This window comes from Dendrobates tinctorius, unplaced genomic scaffold, assembly GCF_039654945.1.
Source record: "Dendrobates tinctorius isolate UK_male_01 unplaced genomic scaffold, ASM3965494v1 ptg000071l, whole genome shotgun sequence".
NCBI lineage: Eukaryota > Metazoa > Chordata > Amphibia > Anura > Dendrobatidae > Dendrobates > Dendrobates tinctorius.
Window position 1 is genome coordinate 17,595,057 of NW_027361739.1, and position 23,217 is coordinate 17,618,273.

General features: G+C 46.7%; 1 protein-coding gene across 1 annotated transcript; it reads right to left on the bottom strand.

The window, feature by feature from the left end:
- Nucleotides 1–1,327: 1,327 nt before the first annotated feature.
- Nucleotides 1,328–18,133, bottom strand: PRELID3B (PRELI domain containing 3B). Its single transcript, XM_073582464.1, has 6 exons — nt 17,975–18,133; nt 5,696–5,864; nt 5,322–5,411; nt 5,108–5,178; nt 4,816–4,918; nt 1,328–3,947 (listed from the first exon to the last, which is right to left on the bottom strand). Exons 1-6 carry the CDS (start codon nt 18,004–18,006, stop codon nt 3,828–3,830), a joined length of 585 nt encoding a protein of 194 aa, XP_073438565.1. The 5' UTR covers nt 18,007–18,133; the 3' UTR covers nt 1,328–3,827.
- Nucleotides 18,134–23,217: the final 5,084 nt, after the last annotated feature.

Below are 23,217 nucleotides of genomic sequence, written 5' to 3' on the forward strand. Positions count from 1 at the left end.
GACCTGGGGTCTGTTTTTCAGGGTCCTGGTCTGGGTTTGTTATTTACTTAGAGGGTCTACTCTTGCATCTATTTACCAAGAGGACCGAGCTGCTCATTTACTTAGGGAGTTAGTTTGTCTTTAGGAGTCAATACTCATTTTAGGATTTGATTAAAAGGGATAGTCTGTCTCTGCATCGGGAGGCGGTGGGACCTGTGGTCTCACGTTTACAAATATCTGCAGGATCACAAGCGGCACGTACCGAATGAAATCCAGGCAGAGAGCTGTAGATGTGACGTCACCAGGCCTCTCACCATCCAATGCAGAAGTGAATGGAGCTGAAGCCGCTTTCAAGGCCACGTTCAGTATTTTACCTCAGTATTTGTAAGCCAAAACCAGGAGTGGGTGATAAATCCAGAAGTGGTAAAGTGTTCCTATTATATTTTCCTCTGATTAAGCCAAAACCAGGAGAGGAACAATCAGAGGAAAAGCATAATATAAACACATCACCACTTCTGTATTTTGGCTACAATTACTGAGGTAAAATAGTGACCAAATAAGGCCTCTTTCACACATCAGTTTTTTGCCTTCAGGCGCGATCCGGCTTTTTTTGGAAAAAACGGATCCGGCAAAATGCAATGCCGGATCCGTTTTTTCCCCATTGACTTGCATTAGCGCCGGATCGTGCCGGATGGCATTGCGTTTCATCCGTTTTTTGCCGGATCCGGCAACTTGTCTCATTCCGGCGTCTTGAAAAAACGTCTACTGTAACGTTTTTTGTCTCCGGCGAAAAAGCCGGAAGCGCCGGATCCGGCGCTTCCAGCTTTTTGCTACAATGAAAGTCTATGGGCGCCGGAATGCGCCGGATCCAGAAAAAGACGGATCCAGCCACCGGATCCGGTTTTTTTAAGTCTGCGCATGCTCAGATCCAATTGGCCAGCCTCCAGGAACAGAGACGGATCCAGCAAAAAAACGGATCCGTTTCTACAGTTCTCCAAAATTTATGCCGGATCCGTTTTTTCTAAAAAAAAGCCGGATCATGCCTGACGGCAAAAAACTGATGTGTGAAAGTAGCCTTAGGCTTGTGTGAACGTGGCCGAAGAGGATTAATCAAATGCACAGGGATGCTGTAAGGATTCCCATAACAGACTGTGGGCCGTGGAGCACCACTGAAAATATTTTGTGCCGTCTGCCCCTCCAACAATCCCAGTCAGTTTGGAATTCTGGTCCAATATGGAGGCTTTTTACCTGGTCAAAAGCCCAGCAACTTGTTAAATCATGATCTATTTCGTGTCCTTCAACACCTCCTCGCCATTTTGAGCCCAATAAAAGACAGACACATTTCTGCTCCGTTTCCAGCTTTTACTGGCATTTGCTCATCGACATCACATACACAAGGTTAATATAAAAATAAACTCAGGAGTGCTCGTCGTACAAAACATTTTTCTGTTTAACCCTTATAGTCTGTACAGGTAAGGCCATGTTACATTACTCACACACAAGCAAACACAATATGGTGTCATTTTCCTAAACCAGTGGTCCCAAACCTGTGACTAAATAGCGGTTGTGAAATTACAACTCCCAGTATTCCCCCACAGCCTGCAACTGTCAGGAGAGTTGTAGTTTCACAACAGCTTCAAGGCTACTGGTTAGGCAACACTGATTAAAACAGTACGTTACTATTTGGCCTAAGAAAAAGGCTTGTGCTGACAAATTCCTTCAAATAACTTTAAACTAGACATAATGGGCCTTGTCTATAAAAACTGCCTCATAAAATGTGATATAACCTTGTTGCCTATAGTAGCCAATCAGCGGCTGCTTAATGCCCTGTGAAAATGAAAGCCGTGCGCTGATTGGTTGTTACAGCCAGCAAGGCTGCATGTCCGCAAGGGTCAGTTTTGTCACATCAGGCAGCCATTTTGTCTCATCACATATTATGATCCCTATCACAGAGGTAGACACAAAATGGCTGCCAGGCAGGCCACATGTTAAAATATATAATATTACAGCAGAAATTTTTTTGTACACCAATTTGCGGGAACTGTCATTACCATACTAGTTACTAAAAACTGAGCCTGATAATGGTTGTTAGAAATTAAAGTACAAGTGAAGACTAAAAATGCAATTTTGGGAAATTCCTCCGAATCTGCCAGCATTGGCTGGACCCATATATAATTTTTCTTTTTTTGCCCTTATTTTTCTTTTGTCTGGAACCGCAGATGTTCCGTTAGTCAATATTAATAAGCAAAACATTATTGCTGGTGTTTCGCCAATGAGCGACGGTCCTATTACGGAGCTGTGTTATATAAATTTTATATATATATATATATAAAATTGTAGTAAATCAAAGGGGTTTTCACTACTTAAAAATTTAAAATTTGAGTTGAGTAAAATAACTTCCAGGACTCTGGCCCCATCATGAGTGTCACACGCCACAATGATGGAGTAGTACCGGGGATGATAGGTAGGTGGTTTGCAGGACCCTGGTCCAATCATGAGTGCCTCACACTGAAGGATGTTCGCAGCGATCGTTTAATTCACAAAAACTGCTTCTTGCAATTGTAGGATTATAGGGCTCTAACATTGGTAGGGATTTTATCGGTCGTACCTTCAAAATATATGTTTTTGACTGGAAAACCCCTTTAAATACAGGCTCAAATTCCAATACAAAGGAAAACACGACTGTCATTGGAAATTTTCTGTTATTTCAAAGAGGGAGAAAATACCAATTTAGTAATTAGTATGAAATAATAATAAAGTCTGTGTCTGAGACCGGTTTCTTTAAATTTTAACCCTTCCATTACAACTACCACCGTTTCCTTTGTGCAATAAAGTAGACAATTTACTAAGTAGTACGTTCATAAGCTTTTCCTTTAGAAAAAAAAAAAAAAAAAAAAAAAAAGGTTCACATTCCCACACTTTTACATAACCTATCAAATAAAATTCAAGTAAAATATTTTCTTTCATAGATCAGCACAAAGTTCCCACATTCGCGTTTGGCGCGTGTAGTCAAATCAGCGCAATGACAGGCTGAGGTAAATGCACGGAATCGCTGGTCATCTGGAAAACATGGCTGCCAGTCACTGATAGAGCTGGTGGTCAGATATTGGGGTGGGAAATTCAGAATATACTAGTGCAAGTTACTGGTTTCTCTGGGTGACACCACCAGAATTATTTGCACAGCTCCTTACAAATATGGCTGCTGTATAAAGGAACAATTGGCCATAATTGGAAGCCAGGATCATACGGTGACTTCTAAATACAGATAATACTCCGGGAATTCGGTCCTGGGCAATAACTAATTTCTACAAGTAGATGGATTCCCAGATATAGCAGAGCCAAGATTGTCATTTACCTTGAAACTGCTACAAATTGTTGTGATAAATGACAAACCCAACTCTGCTACATGTACATTGGTCACTGGTTCATCACCTGTTCTGTCATGTATGACGTACATGTATCTATGATGGCAGAAACATTCTCAGAGCGGTATTATAGAGCACTGGGACCTCTGCCATGTAAGACTGTGGGCGCTAGAGATATGGATGTGAGAGGTGCTGGTGTAACATGACCCTTGGTCCGACAGTGGCCATGAAGCGGGTACGATAACGTCACAACTGTGCAGACACTAGAAAATGGGTTTATTGGGATGTGGCCATGCTACAGTTATGTCATTCCACAGCCTGGTCCCCGGCTTTAACTTGTTCCCATGTTGCTGACATTTCTCTCCAAGCTTCAATTTGAAAAAAATCCTACTTCATAAAGATACATTCTTAAATAAGAATAAATAGATTATGTGCACGGAGAGACGCTGCAGCCTTTCCAGTATAACACCTAATGATGATGGATCATTCCTCTACAGAGGCTGCGGCAGCCATGGTCGTCCTGAGACCTCCTCTGGTCGTTGCTTTCAGATCTTCCAGTTCTGTGTTCAGTTTTCCGATAACCCACTCCATGGCATCCCGGCCCTGCAAGTGGAAGAACAGAAACATGAAATGGACTGGATTATCCAGAACACCTGACTCGAGATTTTCTACAGCAGCTCAGACTGTCATTAGCAAATACGTCCAATTAGAAATTTAGTATAGTTTTTCTGACTCGCTATGTCTCTTTCCTCATGCGCAGGCATTGCATGACCTAAGGTGTCCATGGTTAGGACCACTAACAACTGTCCCTATATTTGTGTTCGTAACCTTGGATACCGGCACATGACATAGAAAATCAGAAGAACTATACTACATTTTTAATTGGAGGAATTTCCTAATATTATTACTACATATTGGGATAGGATCTTGGAGATGGGAATGGGGTTAAGCTATGTTTACTATGGAACGTCATTTATCTGAAAGGAAACTTTAATACCACATTTTTCACTGCCAATAAAGCTAATGGAATATCTGTTTGGCTACAGATATTTGAATGTCAGCTGTCTGAGATTCAGTTCCAATGTGCGAATTGAAATCTTACAGCTGGCGCTAGCTATATGGCAAATTTGAATGCAACAGAGTTCGTACGGCCAGCTATCACCATGTGCCGCTGGCACATCACAGCATAGTGCAGGTGAATAGGCTCGGGATTACAATCATTTAGGTACCCCCCCAAAAAAAAAAAAAGAAAAAAAAAGCAATTAAAAAAAAAAAAAAAAAAACTAGATTTTTGAGCCTTGCTAGTGCAAAGTGACCTCATTCACATCCATTATGCTGTGAGCGATCTCTGGTTGTGCACCCAACATTGCCGTATAGCCCTATATTTACTAGAATCCAGGCAATTGTGTGGCACGCTACCCGCAGATGTATTGCAATGCTGTGACCAGACGCAGATCATTCCACCGCTCACCTTGTTGGCATTGCTGGATATGGTGTTTGCCATCATGCCCTCCAGATAGCTGCCCAGACTGACTCCTTTCACAGTTATGATGGCTTCCTGCGTCAGGACAGTTCTGAAAACACAAAAAAGAGGATCATGCAAAGGTGAGACAGACCTGTTATCCAGTGGCTCATGAGCGATTATAAACTACAACTCCCAGCATGCGGGTAGGTCGTTAGCAAAAAGGTCATCTTCCCTAAAGTTTTCCGATCAGTGTGCCCCCCTGACACGCACCAATATTACCGCTCGGGGCAGCACTCACTTTTTGTCATCCTGAGGATGTGGCTTGTAGACTAGTCTTTCGTCCACAGATATCATGTGTGTGAAGGTGATCTGTATGAAGGGAAGAAAACACCAGTCAAACTCTATGACACGCTAGGCTGTTAAATAATAAGCCAATAAAACCTATGATTTGTGAACCTTGGACTCCAGCTGTCCAGAAGGATGACCTGTACAAGGACGTCTCTATCACTTACATTCGCAGACTTCAGTTCCATTGTTTTGGACACAGGATCCACCACCGAATGCTCCTGGATATACGTCTTTGTTCTTGATGCCCCAATAATCTACAAAGAACCCAAAAAATAAGTTTAATGCTGACCGAGGAGGTGCAACTGTTATCTGATAGCCTGCTCCTACACTCATCTCAATGTACGCACTTCAGTACTCAAGCAGTTAAAGGCTCGAGACCAGGCATAGGCTGCGCTGACAATTGAAGGTCTCTGCTGACATTGCCGTTCCTTTGTGCCTTGAAAAGGTCATGGACGGCAGAACGGCACACAACGTTCCCCGCGCTCAAGGCTGCGGGAGGGGAGTGGGTCCCCAGTGGATGATGACTCATGTCACTTACGGATTTGACTAGGCTAGGCATGCCCCACTCTGTGCTGAGGAGCCGGTGGCTGTGCAGCTTCCCACCGCCATCCACGTGTCTGTTCAGTACGTCCACGCCAACCACGTTTGGATTCATGGGATTCGGGTATTTCTGCATAGCGGCCGTTGTAACAGTCTCCCATGGGTGGCTGTAATAAAAAAAAAAAAAAAAAAAGTTCTAATTCTGCATTACTCCGCACTCTGGAAAAGTGGAGCTGCAGTCTGCATATACTGAAAGGGATCCGGTCACCAGAAAAACATTAACAGATATGGGGTTAATTTGCGGGTTAATAGTGCTATTAACCCCTTAATGACCAGGGGTATTTTTGGTTTTACATTTTCATTTTTCCCTCCCCTTCTTTCCAGAGCCATAACTTTTTTATTTTTCCGTTTATATGGCCATGTGAGGGCTTATTTTTTGCGGGACGAGTTGTACTTTTAAATGACATCATTGGTTTTACCATATCGTGTACTCGAAAACAGGAAAAAAATTCCAAGTGCGGTGAAATTGCAAAAAAAGTGCAATCCCACACTTGCTTTTTGCTTGGCTTTTTTGTTAGGGTCACTAGATGCTAAATCTCACCTGCCATTATGATTCTCCAGGTCATTACGAGTTCACAGACACCAAACGTGTCTATGTCCTCTTTTATCTAAGTGGTGAAAAAAAATTCCAACGTTTGCTAAAAATTTGCGCAATTTTCCGAGACCCGTAGCGTCTCCGTTTTTCATGATCTGGGGTCGGGTGAGGGCTTATTTTTTCCGTGCCGGACTGACGTTTTTAACCCCTTCACCCCCAAGGGTGGTTTGCACGTTCATGACCGGGCCAATTTTTACAATTCTGACCACTGTACCTTTATGAGGTCATAACTCTCGAACGCTTCCATGGATCCCGGTGATTCTGACATTGTTTTCTCGTGACATATTGTACTTCATGTTAGTGGTAAAATTTCATTCAAATAACTTGCGTTTATTTGTGAGAAAAACGGAAATTTGGCGAAAATTTTGAAAATTTCGCAATTTTCCAACTTTGAATTTTTATGCCCTTAAATCACAGAGATAAGGCACACAAAAAACTTGATAACTAACATTTCCCACATGTTTACTTTACATCAGCACAATTTTGGAACCAAAATTTTTTTTTGTTAGGAAGTTATAAGGGTTAAAAGTTGACCAGCGATTTCTCATTTTTACAACACCATTTTATTTTTAGGACCACATCACATTTGAAGCCACTTTGAGGGGTCTATATGATAGAAAATACCCAAAAGTGACACCATTCTAAAAACTGCACCCCTTAAGGTGCTCAAAACCACATTCAAGAAGTTTATTAACCCTTTAGGTGCGTCACAGGAATTTTTTTGAATATTTAAAAAAAAATGAACATCTAACTTTTTTTCATAAAAAAAATACTTCAGGTTCAATTTTTTTTATTTTACCAAGGGTAACAGGAGAAATTGAACTGCAAAAGCTATTGTGCAATTTGTCCTGAGTACGCAGATACCTGATATGTGGGGGGGAACGACTGTTTCGGCGCATGGCAGAGCTCAGAATGGAAGGAGCGCCGTTTGACTTTTTCAATGCAAAATTGGCTGGAATTCAGATTGGACGCCATGTCACGTTTGGAGAGTCCCTGATGTACCTAAACAGTGGAAACCCCCTACAAGTGACCCCATTTTGGAAACTAGACCCCCCAAGGAACTTATCTAGATATGTGGTGAGAACTTTGAACCCACAAGGGCTTTACAGAAGTTTATAACGTACAGCGGTACAATTAAAAAATCATATTTTTTCCACAAAAATGATCTTTTCACCCCAATTTTTATTTTCCCAAGGGTAACAGGACCCTAAAAGTTATTGTGCAATTTGTCCTGAGTACGCTGATACCCCACATGTGGGGGTAAACCACTATTTGGGCGCATGGCAGAGCTCGGAAGGGAAGCAGCGCCATTTGACGTTTTTGGCTGGAATTGAGATCGGACACCATGTCGCGTTTGGAAAACCCCTGATGTACCAAAACAGTGGAAACCCCCCACAAATGACACCATTTTGGAAACTAGACCCCCTAAGGAACTTATCTAGATGTGTGGTGAGAACTTTGAACCCCCATGGGCTTCACAGAAGTTTATAACATAAAGCCATACAATTAAAAAATCATATTTTTTAAACAAAAATGATCTTTTCACCCTCAATTCTTATTTTTCCAAGGGTAACAGGACCCTAAAAGTTATTGTGCAATTTGTCCTGAGTACGCTGATACCCCACATGTGGGGGTAAACCACTATTTGGGCGCATGGCAGAGCTCGGAAGGGAAGCAGCGCCATTTGACGTTTTTGGCTGGAATTGAGATCGGACACCATGTCGCGTTTGGAAAACCCCTGATGTACCAAAACAGTGGAAACCCCCCACAAATGACACCATTTTGGAAACTAGACACCCTAACGAACTTATCTAGATGTGTGGTGAGCACTTTGACCCCCCCAGTGCTTCACAGAAGTTTACAACGCCCGGGCGTGAAAATAAAAAATTCGTATTTTTTCCACAAACATGATCTTTTAGTCACCATTTTTTTATTTTCCCAAGGGTACCAGGAGAAATTGGACCCCAAAAGTTGTTGTCCAATTTGTCCTGAGTATGCTGATACCCCATATGTGGGAGAAAACTACTGTATGGGCACACGTCGGGGCTCGGAAGGGAAGTAGTGACGTTTTGGAATGCAGACTTTGATGGAATGGTCTGCGGGTGTGATATTGCCTTTGGAGAGCCCCTAATGTACCTAAACAGTGGAAACCCCCCACAAATGACACCATTTTGTAAACTAGACCCCCCAAGGAACTTATCTAGATGTGTGGTGAGCACTTTGACCCCCCCAGTGCTTCACAGAAGTTTACAACGCCCGGGCGTGAAAATAAAAAATTCGTATTTTTTCCACAAACATGATCTTTTAGTCACCATTTTTTTTATTTTCCCAAGGGTACCAGGAGAAATTGGACCCCAAAAGTTGTTGTCCAATTTGTCCTGAGTACGCTGACACCCCATATGTGGGAGAAAACTACTGTATGGACACACGTCGGGGCTCGGAAGGGAAGCAGTGACGTTTTGGAACGCAGACTTTGATGGAATGGTCTGCGGGTGTCATGTGCGTTTGGAGAGCCCCTGATGTACCTAAACTATTGAAACTCCCCACAAGTGACCCCATTTTGGACACTAGACCCCCCACGGAACTTATCTAGATGTGTGGTGAGCACTTTGAACCCCCAAGTGCTTCACAGAAGTTTATAACACTCGGACGTGAAAATAAAAAAATCATTTTTTTTCCACAAAAATGATATTTTTGCCCCCAATTTTTTATTTTCCTAAGGGTAACAGGAGAAATTGGACCCCAAAAATTGTTTTGCAATTTGTCCTGAGTAGGCTGATACCCTACATGAGGGGGTAAAACACTGTTTGGGCGCATAGCAGAGCTTGGAAGGGAAGGAGCACCATTTGACTTTTTCAACTCAGAATTGGCTGGAATTGAGATCAGACGCCATGTTGCATTTGGAGAGCCCCTGATGTGCCCAAACAGTGGAAACCCCCAATTCTAACTCCAACCCGAACCCCAACACGCCCCTAACCCTAGCCCTAACCCTAGCCCTAACCCTAGCCCTAACCCTAGCCCTAACCCTAGCCCTAACCCTAGCCCTAACCCTAGCCCTAACCCTAGCCCTAACCCTAGCCCTAACCCTAGCCCTAACCCTAACCCTAACCCTAACCCTAACCCTAACCCTAGCCCTAACCCTAGCCCTAACCCTAGCCCTAACCCTAGCCTAACACACCCCTAGCCCTAACCCTAATGGAAAAATGGAAATAAATACATTTTTTTTTATTTTATTATTTTTCCCTAACTAAGGGGGTGATAACGGGGGGTTTGATTTACTATTTATGGCGGTTTTTATGTTTGGCGGCTGTCACACGCTAAAAGACGCTTTTTATTGTAAAAATAGTTTTTGCATCACCACATATTGAGAGCTATAATTTTTCCGTATTTTGACCCACCGAGTCATGTGAGGTCTTATTTTTTGCGGGACGAGTTGACGTTTTTATTGGTACCATTTTCGGGCACGTGAAATTTTTTGATCGCTTTTTATTCCGATTTTTGGGACGCAGAATGAACAAAAACCAGCGTTTCATGAATTTCTTTTGGGGGGGGTGCGTTTACACCGTTCCGCGTGCGGTAAAATTGATAAAGCGCTTTTATTCTTCGGGTCAGTACGGTTACAGCGATACCTCATTTAGGTCGTTTTTTTATGTTTTTGTCGGTTTTATGCAATGAAAACTATTTTATATAAAAAATAATTATTTTTGCATCGCTTTATTCTGCGAGCTATAACTTTTTTATTTTTTCACTGATGATGCTGTGAGGCAGCTCGTTTTTTGCGGGACAAGATGACGTTTTCAGCGGTACCATGGATATTTATATGCGTCTTTTTGATCTCGCGTTATTGCACTTTTTGTTTGGCGGTATGATAATAAATCATTATTTTTTGCTTCGTTTTTTATTTTTATTTTTTAAGGGGTTCGCTAAAGGGGTTAACTAATGGGACAGTTTTATAGGGCAGGTCGTTACGGACGCGGCGATACCTAATATGTGTACATTTATTGTTTTTTTTTTTTATTATTTTAAAAAAATGAATTTATTGGGGAATATTTTTTTTTTTTTTACTAATTTATTTGGCGATTTTTTTAAATTTATTTTTACACTTTTTTTTTTATTTTTTTTACTTTATTACATAGTCCCAGGTGGGACATCACTGTCCTGTGACAGATCGCTGATCTGTCACATCACAGATCACTGTGACAGATCAGCAATCTGTCACAGGCAGTGCACAAGGCTTCCTCATGCCTGCGCTTTGCAGGCACTGAGGAAGCCAGCTTCCCCAGGCCCCCGAAGGCCCCCGTCGCCATCTTGGATTCGGGGGCCTGGAGGATAGGAGTCCCCCGCAGCAGCGCTGCACATTGCGCTGCCGTGGGGGGCTCAGGGAAGCACGGAGGGAGCCCCCTCCCTGCCGATGCTTCCCTTTAACTCCCGGTACACCGCGATCGCGTTTGATCGCGGTGTGCAAGGGGTTAATGTGTCGGGGGCGGTCCGTGACCGCCCCTGACACATTGTGCCGGGTGTCAGCTGTGATAATCAGCTGACACCCGGCCGCGATCAGCGGCGCTCACCACGTGGGCGCCGCTGATCGCGGTAGACGTACTATCCCGTCCCCGGTCATACGGGCCCGGGTACCGTGGACGGGATAGTACGTCTCATGTCAGGAAGGGGTTAATGATACCACTTTTGTGCAGATACGTTCTTTTGATCGCCCGGTATTGCATTTTAATGCAATGTCTTGGTGACCAAAAAAACGTAATTCTGGCGTTTTTTATTTTTTTCTCGCTACGCCGTTTAGCGATCGGGTTAATGCTTTTTTTTTTATTGATAGATCGGGCGATTCTGAACGGGGCGATACCTAATATGTGTATGTGGGATTTTTTTTTTTTACCGTTTTATTTTGATTGGGGCGAAAGGGGGGTGATTTGAACTTTTAGGTTTTTTTAATTTTTTTTTTATTTTTAAACTTTTTTTTTTTTTTTTTTACTTTTGGCATGCTTCAATAGCCTCCATAGGAGGCTAGAAGCTTGTGCAACCCGATCGGCTCTGCTACATATGGGCGATGAGCAGATCGCCCATATGTGGCAGATTTACTGCTGTGCTTTCAGCGCCGACCACCGGGTGGCGCTGAAAGCCATATGCCTGGAACAACCATAGAGGTCTCATAGAGACCTCTGGTTGTCCAGGCAACATGACGCCGACCCCCGATCACGTGACGGGGTCGGCGGTGACGTTATTTCCGACCCGGCGGGCGGAAATGCTATTTAAATGCACGCTGTCAGCTTTGACAGCGGCATTTAACTAGTTAATAGGCGCGGGCGGACGGCGATTCCGCTCGCGCCTATTGCGGGCACATGTCAGCTGTTCATAACAGCTGACATGTCCCGGCTTTGATGCGGGCTCAGCGCCGGAGCCCTCATCAAAGCAGGGGAGATGTCTGATGACGGACTGTTTCCGTCATTGGACATTAAGGGGTTAAACTGCCCGACGCATACACCTAGCCGGACGCTACGGAGAGGAAATTAACTTCTGGTTTCATTCATGGGGCGGCGGGGGTTCGGACACCGACTCTATTGGGGCCGGCTGTAGTCAGATTAATAGCTTCCCTTAAAAACCACCAGGACACTACTAACCAACATAACAGATAGCACCTTAATAAGGAGGTCCTGTCACACTTAGCGATGTACCAGCGATCCCGACCAGTGATATGACGCGGTCAGGATCGCTGGTGCATCGCTAAGTGGTCGCTAGTGAGCTGCCACACAGGCAGATCTCACCAGCGACATTGCTGGGGATGGGGGTCGCTACTTACCTGTCAGATGAGGCGATCCTGCGTCCTCCCGCCCGCGTCCACGCGTCGCTCGTCGGCGCCAGCAGGAAGCCCAGCAGGAAGCTGACGACAAGAAACGGTCCTGAACGTTCTCGCACGATCAGCGATAATCAGAGGAGGAGCGGTCGGAGGCAAGTATCAGACATAGCGATATCGCTGCTGCGTCACAAAACCAGTGACGTTATAGCGATATTGCTAGCGATATCGCTTAGTGTGACAGGCCCTTTAGTCAGTAGAACTGCTGCAATGAGCATCTATCACTATGGAAGGCTTACTGACCATGTCTGCTCACCCACTGACTATAGTGGGTGCATGCGGATACAAGAAATAACAGCCGATCTACTGGAGTCCCAGCGAACATCCCACCATCTAAGCTGCAATACTGTGGGCTTACAGGGCTATACTTGTCTTAATTATGTCTAGCATATTCATAAGATATTCCATATATACATTTGATCGATGAGGGTCCAGGCTCTCCAGAACGGGCCACTGCTACTGTGCACGCACGGTTCTCACTAATGACATAGGGGACATCCATAATTATCCGAGCACAATGCCTGTCATGACCGCCCATTGTATGGTAAGTACTGAATGTACAGGTCTGTCTGCTCCTTTCTGAGCAATGTGGAGCCACCCAGCCTCTGTATTACAATCAGAATGTTCAGTTCTCTGCAGGCTACATAAAACTCCACTGAGCGAAGCACATCCCCAAACTATTCTGCAATGTGGCAATGAACGCCTCCCTCAGATTGGATTCACACGTCTGACATTAAGGGTCTCCCAACCTGAACTCCACACACTTAAGTATACCTAGGAGACCTGTGGCCGGGTCGGACACTGCAGCCCACATTCGGACGTGTGAAACCGGACTTAGGGGATTTATCATGTATGCAAATAATGGTCCGAGTATTTTCAGTGTTCTGGATTCAATGGTAGGTCAGTATTTAACATCAGTGATTTTCATGAAGGGATAAATCAATTGCACAGCTTCTATGAGAGACAGAGATTGAGATTTTTCCCCTCTGGACGGCAGAAATGATTTCAGCGTTAAATTTCCTCCTGACTTCATTCCTCCGGGCATGCGCTGTAGTAAAATGCAGATCCCCCAGTATAAAAAATGTTACATGGTCCGTCCAGGCATCTCGGCGGACGCAAAAAAATTGACGGATCCACAAAAAAACTGATCCAACGGATGGCCATCCGTCAAGATCCGCCAGTAATGCAAGTCAATGGGGAAAAAAACGGATCCGCCCAAAAAAAAAAAAAATGGCGGATCCTTTTTTTGCAAAAACAGCGGATTTTCACTGATGGTCAAAAACGGAAGTGTGAAACAGGCCTTAGTGGTCACAAGGGCCCCTGCTATCATGTCCTGAGAGAGCAGCCATCTTATAGCCCATCAGATGGGAGCACAGTGATCTACACTCATGGTTGTTATGAAACTACAACTCCCACCATGTACGGACAATATTCAAGGTGACTGTTCCATTAGACAGCAAAAAGACGACACTTCCTGTGCAATACGGGAAGTGCACACTAAAGGGTAATAGCCGGTAAGTGGGGGCGATAGATCTCTGTTATCAACCACATCAGACTAGAGCTGCTGCAATCTTCTACACAGGATGAGCTTGTGTTGAAAGATCTCTCCATCAATTACAATATTTTACAGTTATATATAACTCCGTCCGCACGGCTGATAACAGAGGACAGTATACAATAGTCACACAGAGAGGCCAATGCTCTAATGGAAAAAAGCGTGATTCGGAAGAAGCGGCCCAACGTCACTGGGACCCCCTCCCCCTTTAACGTTCCAGCACTAATGAGAAAGGCATGCAGGTCCCATCAGCCCTATCTGCACACCCACCAACCACACGGTTAACCTTTTCACCACCAAATATAGGAACCCTCAGCTGTAGGAAATGTGAGGCGGGAGCACTTCTGCAGGTAAAAATATCAGGACAGTTACAAGGGTGACACTCCTGACCTCACAGATGAGGCTAATCCTACTGACACGTTACCGTCCTCACAGGACACAAAGTCGATCTAAATTTATACTACTGTGCAGGCAAGATGCAATCTAATGCTCCCTGTTATCAGCCAATACAAGCTGGGCCCATAGGGATAGTGTCCTCCAGTACATATTGATCTGTGTGGTCCACAAATGAATCCTGCCCCCCATAACCAACATTTTTACCTCCACATACATACAGCAGGTTAAAAATATTGAACATCTCACCAATTTTCTAAGTAAGTATGGTGCATTGTTGTTCTTTACACTTCCCAACAGCGATCACTGGAGCATTCAGTAGTTTAGGAATTCTTCTGTAACCAATGCCATCAGTATGTTTTCCAACAATAAGGTTGTGATGGTCTTGAGACAGCTCACTTACTAGTGGCACGTTTGTAATGAGACACCTTTTTATAGGCCAAAAGTTGAACCAGCTGATATTTTTCACTAAGTGACAGGATTGTTTTCTAATTACTGATAGAAACTTAGCCATGACATCATCTGAAATCTATGACTTTTTGCACCTCTCATTCATGTGCTCAATACTTTTTCCCTGTGTCAATTCCCATTGTTACACATAATTTACGGACATCTATGTATTGATTTCTTTGCCTGTGTGGACTGGATGGGTTGTTGTAGACATCTGGTAAGAATTTCATGTCAATAGCCCCTTTAGAAGTGTATCTAACACAGCTCTAATCCCAGCTGGTCAATGAATGACAATCTCATTTATTGCAGGACGCCGGATATTAACGCAGGGTCCACGTGCTGCCACCGACTAGCCCGTTAGGTAGACGTCCAGAAAGACAATGACACGGTGTGGTTATTAATGCAGTGAAGACATTAATGAGTCATTATGAAAACTCTCAAAGTGTCTGACATGTAATTAAGTGATGCAGTGAGACTGGTGCTTCCGAGCAACGAACTACAAGTCCCAGCTTGCTATGGAGGTAAGTATTCATATGTAATTATAGGATTATTCAATCTAATGTGTCTCTGTGAGCAAATACTTCCACTTGAAATAATTCTGGAGATGTACCTCTGTTACCCCTCACAGGGGGGCCTACATGGCAGCACCACTGCTGCAGCTCAGTCCAGGCGCCGTGGTACGTGTGTAGGGTAAGGTCACAGCTCATGGTGCTAGATCTATAAGTCTGCCCAATAGATGCGAAATGGGGCTTCAGTGTGCAAACATGACCGTCACTGCATTCCCCATGGGGAAACAGCCTCTGTGATCATCGGGGGCCCAGTAATTACTTTTAAACACAATTATGATTCTAGAAAACCCCTTTAAATCAGAAAATTCCTGCAAATAAATCTAAAAAAAAAAGTTAAATTCCTTTAATTCTGCCTAAAATAACAGAAGATCTGGTAATTCCGGACTTTACTGGTGTCCAGTAATCTGAAGGATCTGATGATCCAGTAATGACCGGTGTAAGAGGAATGCGGTGTATGAGGAATGCGGCTCTGACAGTAACATAGTAAGGTCGAAAAAAGACATTAGTCCATCCTATAAAATTCTGTCAGAATAAATCCCCAGATCTACGTCCTTCTAAAGAACCTAACAATAACTGTAAGATACAATATTGTTACGCTCCAGGAAGACATCCAGGCCTCTCTTGAACCCTTCGACTGAGTTCGCCATCACCACCTCCTCAGGCAGGGAATTCCAGATTCTCACTGCCCTAACAGTAAAGAATCCTCTTCTATGTTGGTGGAAAAACCTTTTCTCCTCCAGACGCAGAGAATGCCCCCTTGTGACCGTCACCTTCCTTGGTATCAACAGATCCTCAGAGAGATATTTGTATTGTCCCCTTATATACTTATACATGGTTATTAGATCGCCCCTCAGTCATCTTTTTTTCTAGACTAAATAATCCTAATTTTGCTAATCTCTCTGGGTATTGTAGTTCCCTCATCCCCTTTATTAATTTTGTTGCCCTCCTTTGTACCCGCTCTAGTTCCATTATATCCTTCCTGAGCACCGGTGCCCAAAACTGTACACAGTACTCCATATGCATTCTAACCAGAGATTTGTACAGAGGCAGTATAATGCTCTCATCATGTGTATCCAGACCTCTTTTAATGCACCCCATGATCTTGTTTGCCTTGGAAGCCGCTGCCTGGCACTGGCTGCTCCAGGTAAGTTTATCATGAACTAGGATCCCCAAGTCCTTCTCCATGTCAGATTTACCCAGTGGTTTACCATTCAGTGTGTAATGATGATATTGATTCCTTCTTCCTATCTGTATAACCTTACATTTATCATTGTTAAACCCCATCTGCCACCTTTCGGCCCAAGTTCCCAACTTATCCAGATCCATCTGTAGCAGAATACTATCTTCTCTTGTATTGACTGCTTTACATAGTTTTGTATCATCTGCAAATATCAATATTTTACTGTGCAAACCTTCTACCAGATCGTTAATAAATATGTTGAAGAGAATAGGTCCCAACACCGACCCCTGCGGTACCGCACTGGTCACAGCGACCCAGTTAGAGAATATACCATTTATAACCACCCTCTGCTTTCTATCACTAAGCCAGTTACTTACCCATTTACACACATTTTCCCCCAGACCCAGCATTCTCATTTTGTGTACCAACCTCTTGTGTGGCACGATACAAACGCTTTGGAAAAATCAAGATATACCACATCCACATGATAACACGTGATAACCACACAGAAACAAGGGGCAGCTGTGACAGCATCCAAACCTGTGTGTACACCCTGGGGCGATCTGTGTCCTGCGCTGCCACAGAGGTCCGAAACCACAGCAGTGCTGCGAGTGCGCACAGACTTTCCATCAGGTCTCCTTAGGCCTCTTTCACACTTCAGTTTTTTTTTACAATCAGTCACAATCCGCCAGGTTTTGAATGAAAAAAACGGATCCGCAATTTTCTTTAGAGGATCCGTTTTTTCCCCATTGACTTCCATTATAGGCGGATTGCCGTCCGTTGCATCCGTTTTTTTTGCGGATCCGCCAAAAGTTGCTGCCCGTCACCATCCTCAAAGATTTCAAAACGGAGCTTGCAACGTTTTTTTCTCTGTCGGATCCTCCAGACACTGTTTTAACCCGAAATTCTTTCAGTCTGATGGACAAAAAACAATTCATTCTCTCTCTCTCCTTATCCAGGCTGCGATTGCTTTAAAAATCTTCATTTGTCGGATACGTAAAAAAAACGGACAGGTGGCATCCGTTGTCATCAGTACTAAAACAGATCCGCCATCCGTCCTTTTGGCGGATTTTGACTGATGCAAAAAACTGAAGTGTGAAAGAGGCCTAAGAAAAAGACACCCCTGTGAACAAAGGAGTGATTGGTTGCTATGGGCAAGCGTGACACAACACACTGCATCACCCCATAGTGTTCATGGATCCTACAGAACGTGAGATTATCACCTACAGCATGAGGTCATACGCAGCCGATGACATCACAGCCTCCAAATCCTGCAGAAGCATAGCTGACGTTACCGCCCAGCAGTAATATGAGTTACTATAGAGGGCAGCCAAATCGATGACCATCACAGCAAAAACCCTGCAATTCCCGTTGGCGGAAAAGGTTCATTGAGTACAGTCAGCCATCTGCAATAGAACTACAAATCCCAGCATGCCTTTTACCGCAGCCCCCATCATATAAGACAAAGGCCCGTAAAGCATTCTGGGACTTGTAGTCCACCACACAGCGGATTATCTGCGTCCTGATCTGGAACGTTGGCTCAGGAGCCCGGGCCGGCACAGACGGCTCTGAAGCCCCCGCCATCACCACCACTACGGCCCCCTATACTTACTCGAACACGTGTTCTGAGGTCCAGATCTTCATGTTGCCCGTGATCCGATCTCGCCGCCCGCCAGAAGCCAAATGACGCTAGCGTCCGATCAGTGCGCGGTCCAGGCGAAGGCGGCGACCAATAGGAAACAGCGACATTGCTGCTTACGTCACGGATGTGCGTCATTTAGCCCCGCCCCGGAGCCGGCGTTTAAAGGAACAGGCGGTGACCTTCACGTGACGCTCCGGTGTCACCTCGCTCTGCTGCTGTCCTCGGCTGTGAGGACGGAGCGGAGACGGAGAAAAGGCAGAACATCCCAGCAGATAGCTCCTCGGCGTCCCTGAGGGACGTGCCCTGCAGTCTCTGTACAGAACCTGTGATAGTGCACTGTGTCAGTGATGCCCTCAGCAGCCAGTGGGCATGGTGGGGGTGGGACACCTTCCCCCATTTCCAACCACTCACACCAGTATGAGCTATGCAGACGTGGTGGACGTTACCATTGGGAACATGGGCCAACAGGAGCCACAGGCCCCAGATCTCCCCAGGTCCACAGAATGCGAAGCTGACAACCCTCAGAAATGGTGCGGACCAGTGCGCTCCTAGTAATAATATAGGACTTAGGCCGGTTTCACATTAGCGCATTTTCAGCGCGCGCACGGCCGGGGGTAGCTCCGCCCCCGAGCCGGCTCTCTGCCCGGCGTGCCCGCCCCTTGCTTGTAGCGCCGCCTACTAGCGGACAGCGGCGCCTGCGATCGGCGCACCCTATCTTTAGCATAGGGTGCGCAGATCGTGCGCAGGCCGTGCGCTAGTTGCGCTTTGACCTGTGCTGCGCACTTTTGACGGTGCGCCGTGCGCGCCAAAATCCGAAAAGTTTGATTTTGGCGCGCACGGCGCACCGTCAAAAGTGCGCAGCGCAGGTCAAAGCGCAACTAGCGCACGGCCTGCGCACGATCGGCGCACCCTATGCTAAAGATAGGGTGCGCCGATCGCAGGCGCCGCTGTCCGCTAGGAGGCGGCGCTACAAGGAAGGGGCGGGCACGCCGGGCAGAGCGCCGGCTCGGGGGCGGAGCTACCCCCGGCCGTGCGCGCGCTGAAAATGCGCTAATGTGAAACCAGCCTTAAAATGTACACGGGGCGCTAGTACCGTACTTCTAAAGGGATACCCGCCGCATGACAGGACAACACACCACACCGTTGTAAATCAAAATTAAAACATTAAAATGTGTGCTGAAGTATCAACAATATTCCCTCCTACAATTTAAAAAACAAATAGCAGGGCTATGGGCCTCCACAGTAATGATCGATAGATTACCAAGGTGTAAGGAGAATATGTATACACGTAAGCAGAGGCGTCATATAAATATGTGTTATGGGAACACTTATAAGGTGACCAGTTAGAAATTTACCTCAAATTTGCCCAACACAATGCTATAGTTCACATGAAGAGGAGAGACCTGTGACATTAAAGCTAGGCAGGATTAAAACTCCTTCACTTGGGCAGTTATTGGAAAAGAAGAACGCTGGCGCACCGAGGGAGCAGTGAGTAACTCAAGAGACTGTCACCGGCCGGGACAGTGCTCTAGTAATTAATTGTTGGCAGTTACTTACCCCGCTTTATTTTAATGAAAAATACAGAATCGCATGCAGGAAGGGCAGTTTTCCAATATCGGGGCGTGGATCGGCAGAGCCATCACCGTCTGCCCCGGAGGAAGCACGAGCGGGGGGGCCTCTCGCACTAACCGCTGGAAGACCTGCCCCTGGGCCGTGCGAGAACCCCACTGACTTAGTGTCTCCTGCGTGGAATCGTTGAGGAGTAGATTACCAAACTCCCGCAGTATGTTCATGCCCAAGATGATCGGATGACGGTCGTTAGCCTCTCCTTGGGTTAGGACCACTCTCCAGCGGCCGAGGGATTTACCACACAATGTCATCTGAAGCCAAACCACTCCAGCGACAGGTACCGGCAGTTTGCGGCCACTAGTCGTATCATGGGCCCCCACTGGGGCCTTGCCGCTTTCGGGAAATGCTGCTGGAAGTACGGAAGTACGTTGCCGGCATGGTCGTTACCTGCGACCCTGTATCCACTAGGCACCGCACAGCATGACCCTCGACTTTGGCCCATACTATTGGGCACTTAGCGACCAGTTCTTCGGGACTTCCACCACCCCTCGTTGTGGCTTCCGGCTCCGAGCGGCGTCCCCCATGCCCGGAGCCCTCTAGTTTAATGTCCGCCGTGGTGGATATTTCCCATGCCACGGACACTCCCATGCGAAGTGGCCCTGTTTTCCACACTCAACACCGGGGCGGTGAGGCTCGGCCACCCCTGGTATTGCGAGGCCCCCAGGGCCCGGAATTGTAGCCAGGTCGGCCGAGCACGGGCTCCGTTATTTTCTTCACTTCAGCCAGCTCGCCCCGGATACTCTTCAGTTCTTGTCTCCTTTCCTCAATCCATTGAGGTTCTTCAACAATGTTTATGGAAGATTCCATGCTCCGGGCCTTCCCCACAGGAGCCGTCATCCCCTGCTCTTGCTCCCGCACCCGGGCCTGACTCCCCACTTCGGAGGAGGCTAAACGTGGGTTCACTCGGACCTGTTCCTGCAATGCCTGCTTGATTAGCAGGTCCCAGAGTCCAGTCACTAGCAGGTCACGCAGGGTAATGTCGATGGGCCCTACCCCTATTCCGTCATTCCTTTCTATCGCGGTGTGTAGCTCCTGGAAGGCGTTCATATACTGAGTGATGGTCTCCCCCTCCCCCTGCATCTGACTGAACAACTGGGTTCTCAACACCCCCACGTCTGTTGGATCCCCGTGGGTCTCTTCCAGGATCTGCAAGACCCTGGCGAAGGTGTTACGATGCCCCTGGGGTCTCAACGTTACCGACTTCCAGGCTTCCCCATCTAGCGCCATAAGGGCCACCTCAGCCTCTAAATCGGGGGTCATGGGGTGCATGCGGAAAAGGCCCCGCATACACCCCATGACCCCCGTTTCCAGCTCCACAACAGCGTATTGGAGCCAGAAATCTGGGGCAAGTTACTTAGCATAGCCCCCAGGGAGATGCTGGAGCGGGGACCCCCATCATCAGCAGCGCCCGCAACCCCACTCTGATCTGGCGCACCGCCGTCTGCACTCAGAGACTGCATCCTGCCAACTACGCCAAATGTGGTGTTTGCAGGTACGCAGGATGCAGTGACGAATCGCGAGACAATTTGGTGCTTTCTATAATAACGTTTATAAGACTAGAGGGAACTTTCCTCAGTCACGGCCTGATCACAAAAAGGGGTAACACGGGTTGCCCTCCCAGGGGCTCTATACAAGCAAACACAAACGGGTAGAGCACGACTACTTCCGGCAATAGCCGGTCACTATTGGGCCGCGGCATGGCCGACTACAGGTCCATAAATATATAGTCAACGTAGCCGTCCAGACGTCCCTCGCCGTTCGGGATGGTGGTCTTTCGGCGTAGTAGTTGCTGAGGCGTTGACAAAATTTTCACGTGCTCGGGTGCGCTGATGACACTGGAGCCCCACAGGCCCCGGCGGAGTCCTTGGACGGATGGGCCGCAGCCCCCCGGACTGGGGCAAGCGGCAGTGATGTGTGGTGGCGAATGACAGGCCACCTGCGCAGCTAACGGCTGCGACGGGGAGTCCGTGGTCAGCAGAGGCCTGGCCCCTGCTGCGGACCGGAGCGGGACAGTGGTGGCTGCCGACGGCACTGTACTTGCCGTGGCCACTGGTGTGAGCAGGGCGGCTGCAGGTGGCGGGGAACAGTCCACAGCCGCGGGCTGGAGAGAGACGGCAGCGGCAGCTGGCGACCGCTGGTAGGCCGCAGCCACAGGCTGAGGGGAGGCGGCCGCGGGTTAGACTGGGGCCGCAGTGGCCGCGGGCTGGTGCGGGGCAGCAAGTCTCGGATGATCACCTTGGCACCGTCCTTCTGGAGTCCTCGGTGAGCGTCTTCCCTGGCACTGGTAAGTCGCTCTAGCTTTCAGTCGCTCCCACGGTCTCCTGCTGCCTCTGTCCCGGTCTGCTGACTCATCATCCCGGGAATTCCCCGCCTCCTTTATACTGGTCCCTCCCCCAGCCCTTCTGTCTGTCACACCGGTCCGTCCCCAAATTCTGTCCCCCGGGGACAGTTTCTCCTGGAACCCAGATAACGGCTCCCTTGGTTCCGGCTCAGACACTCAACGGGGGCCGTTCTTCCCACAGGGGTGACCTGAGCGGCCTGGCAGTTCTTGATAGAGAATGAAAGAAGGTTGTGGTCAGAGAGCGGGAGAGGGGAGTTCATCCACTGCACAAAGCCGAGAGAAGACCAAGTCGAGGGAGTTTCCGTCTTCATGCGTTGGAGAATTAGTAAGCTGAGAAACGCTTTTGAGCTAGTACAGCCATGAGTCTTCTTGGGAATGATGCAACAAGTTTTTCACACCTGGATTTGGGGATCCTCTACCATTCTTCCTTGCAGATCCTCTCCAGTTCCGTCAGGTTGGATGGTGAATGTTGGTGGGCAGCCATTTTCAGGTCTCTCCAGAGATGCTCAATTGGTTTTAGGTCAGGGCTCTGGCTGGGCCAGTCAAGAATGGTCACAGAGTTGTTCTGAAGCCACTCCTTTGTTTTTTTAGCTGTGTGCTTAGGCCTGTTTCACACTTCCGTTTTTTCAAATCCGTCAAAATCCGTTGGTTTCCGTAAAAAAACGGATCCGCCATTTTTTTGCAGGATCCGTTTTTTTTGTCCCATAGACTTCCATTAGTGGTTACCGCGGATCCGTCAAAAAAACGGATCCGTTTTTTAAAAACGGATCCGTTTGCATCAGTTTCCGTAAAAAAAAACGGAAACGGATCCGTTTGGCGGACACAAAAACGGAAGTGTGAAACAGGCCTTAGGGTCATTGTCTTGTTGGAAGGTGAACCTTCAGCCAAGTCTGAGGTCCAGAGCACTCTGGAAGAGGTTTTCATCCAGGATATCTCTGTACTTGGCTGCATTCATGTTTCCTTCAATTGCAACCAGTCATCCTGTCCCTGTAGCTGAAAAACACCCCCATTGCATGATGCCACCACCACCATGTTTCACTGTTGGGATTGTATTGCATATGCATATGATGAGCAGTGCCTTTGTTTCACCACACATACCGCTTATAATTATCACCAAAAAGTTATATCTTCGTCTTCTCAGACCAGAGAATCTTATTTCTCATAGTCTGGGAGTCCATCATGTGTTTTTTAGCAAACTCTATGCGGGCTTTCATATGTCTGGCAATGAGGAGAGGCTTCTGTT

What these genes read in the sequence shown, in the direction of transcription:
- PRELID3B (XM_073582464.1), bottom strand. Translation starts at nt 18,006, where the DNA reads ATGAAGATCTGGACCTCAGAACACGTGTTCGA. An exon ending in TGGAACTGAAGTCTGCGAAT is followed by an intron (nt 5,179 to 5,321) that starts GTAAGTGATAGA and finishes CCCTTCATACAG; the next exon opens with ATCACCTTCACACACATGAT. An exon ending in CATCCTCAGGATGACAAAAA is followed by an intron (nt 4,919 to 5,107) that starts GTGAGTGCTGCC and finishes TTGTGTTTTCAG; the next exon opens with AACTGTCCTGACGCAGGAAG.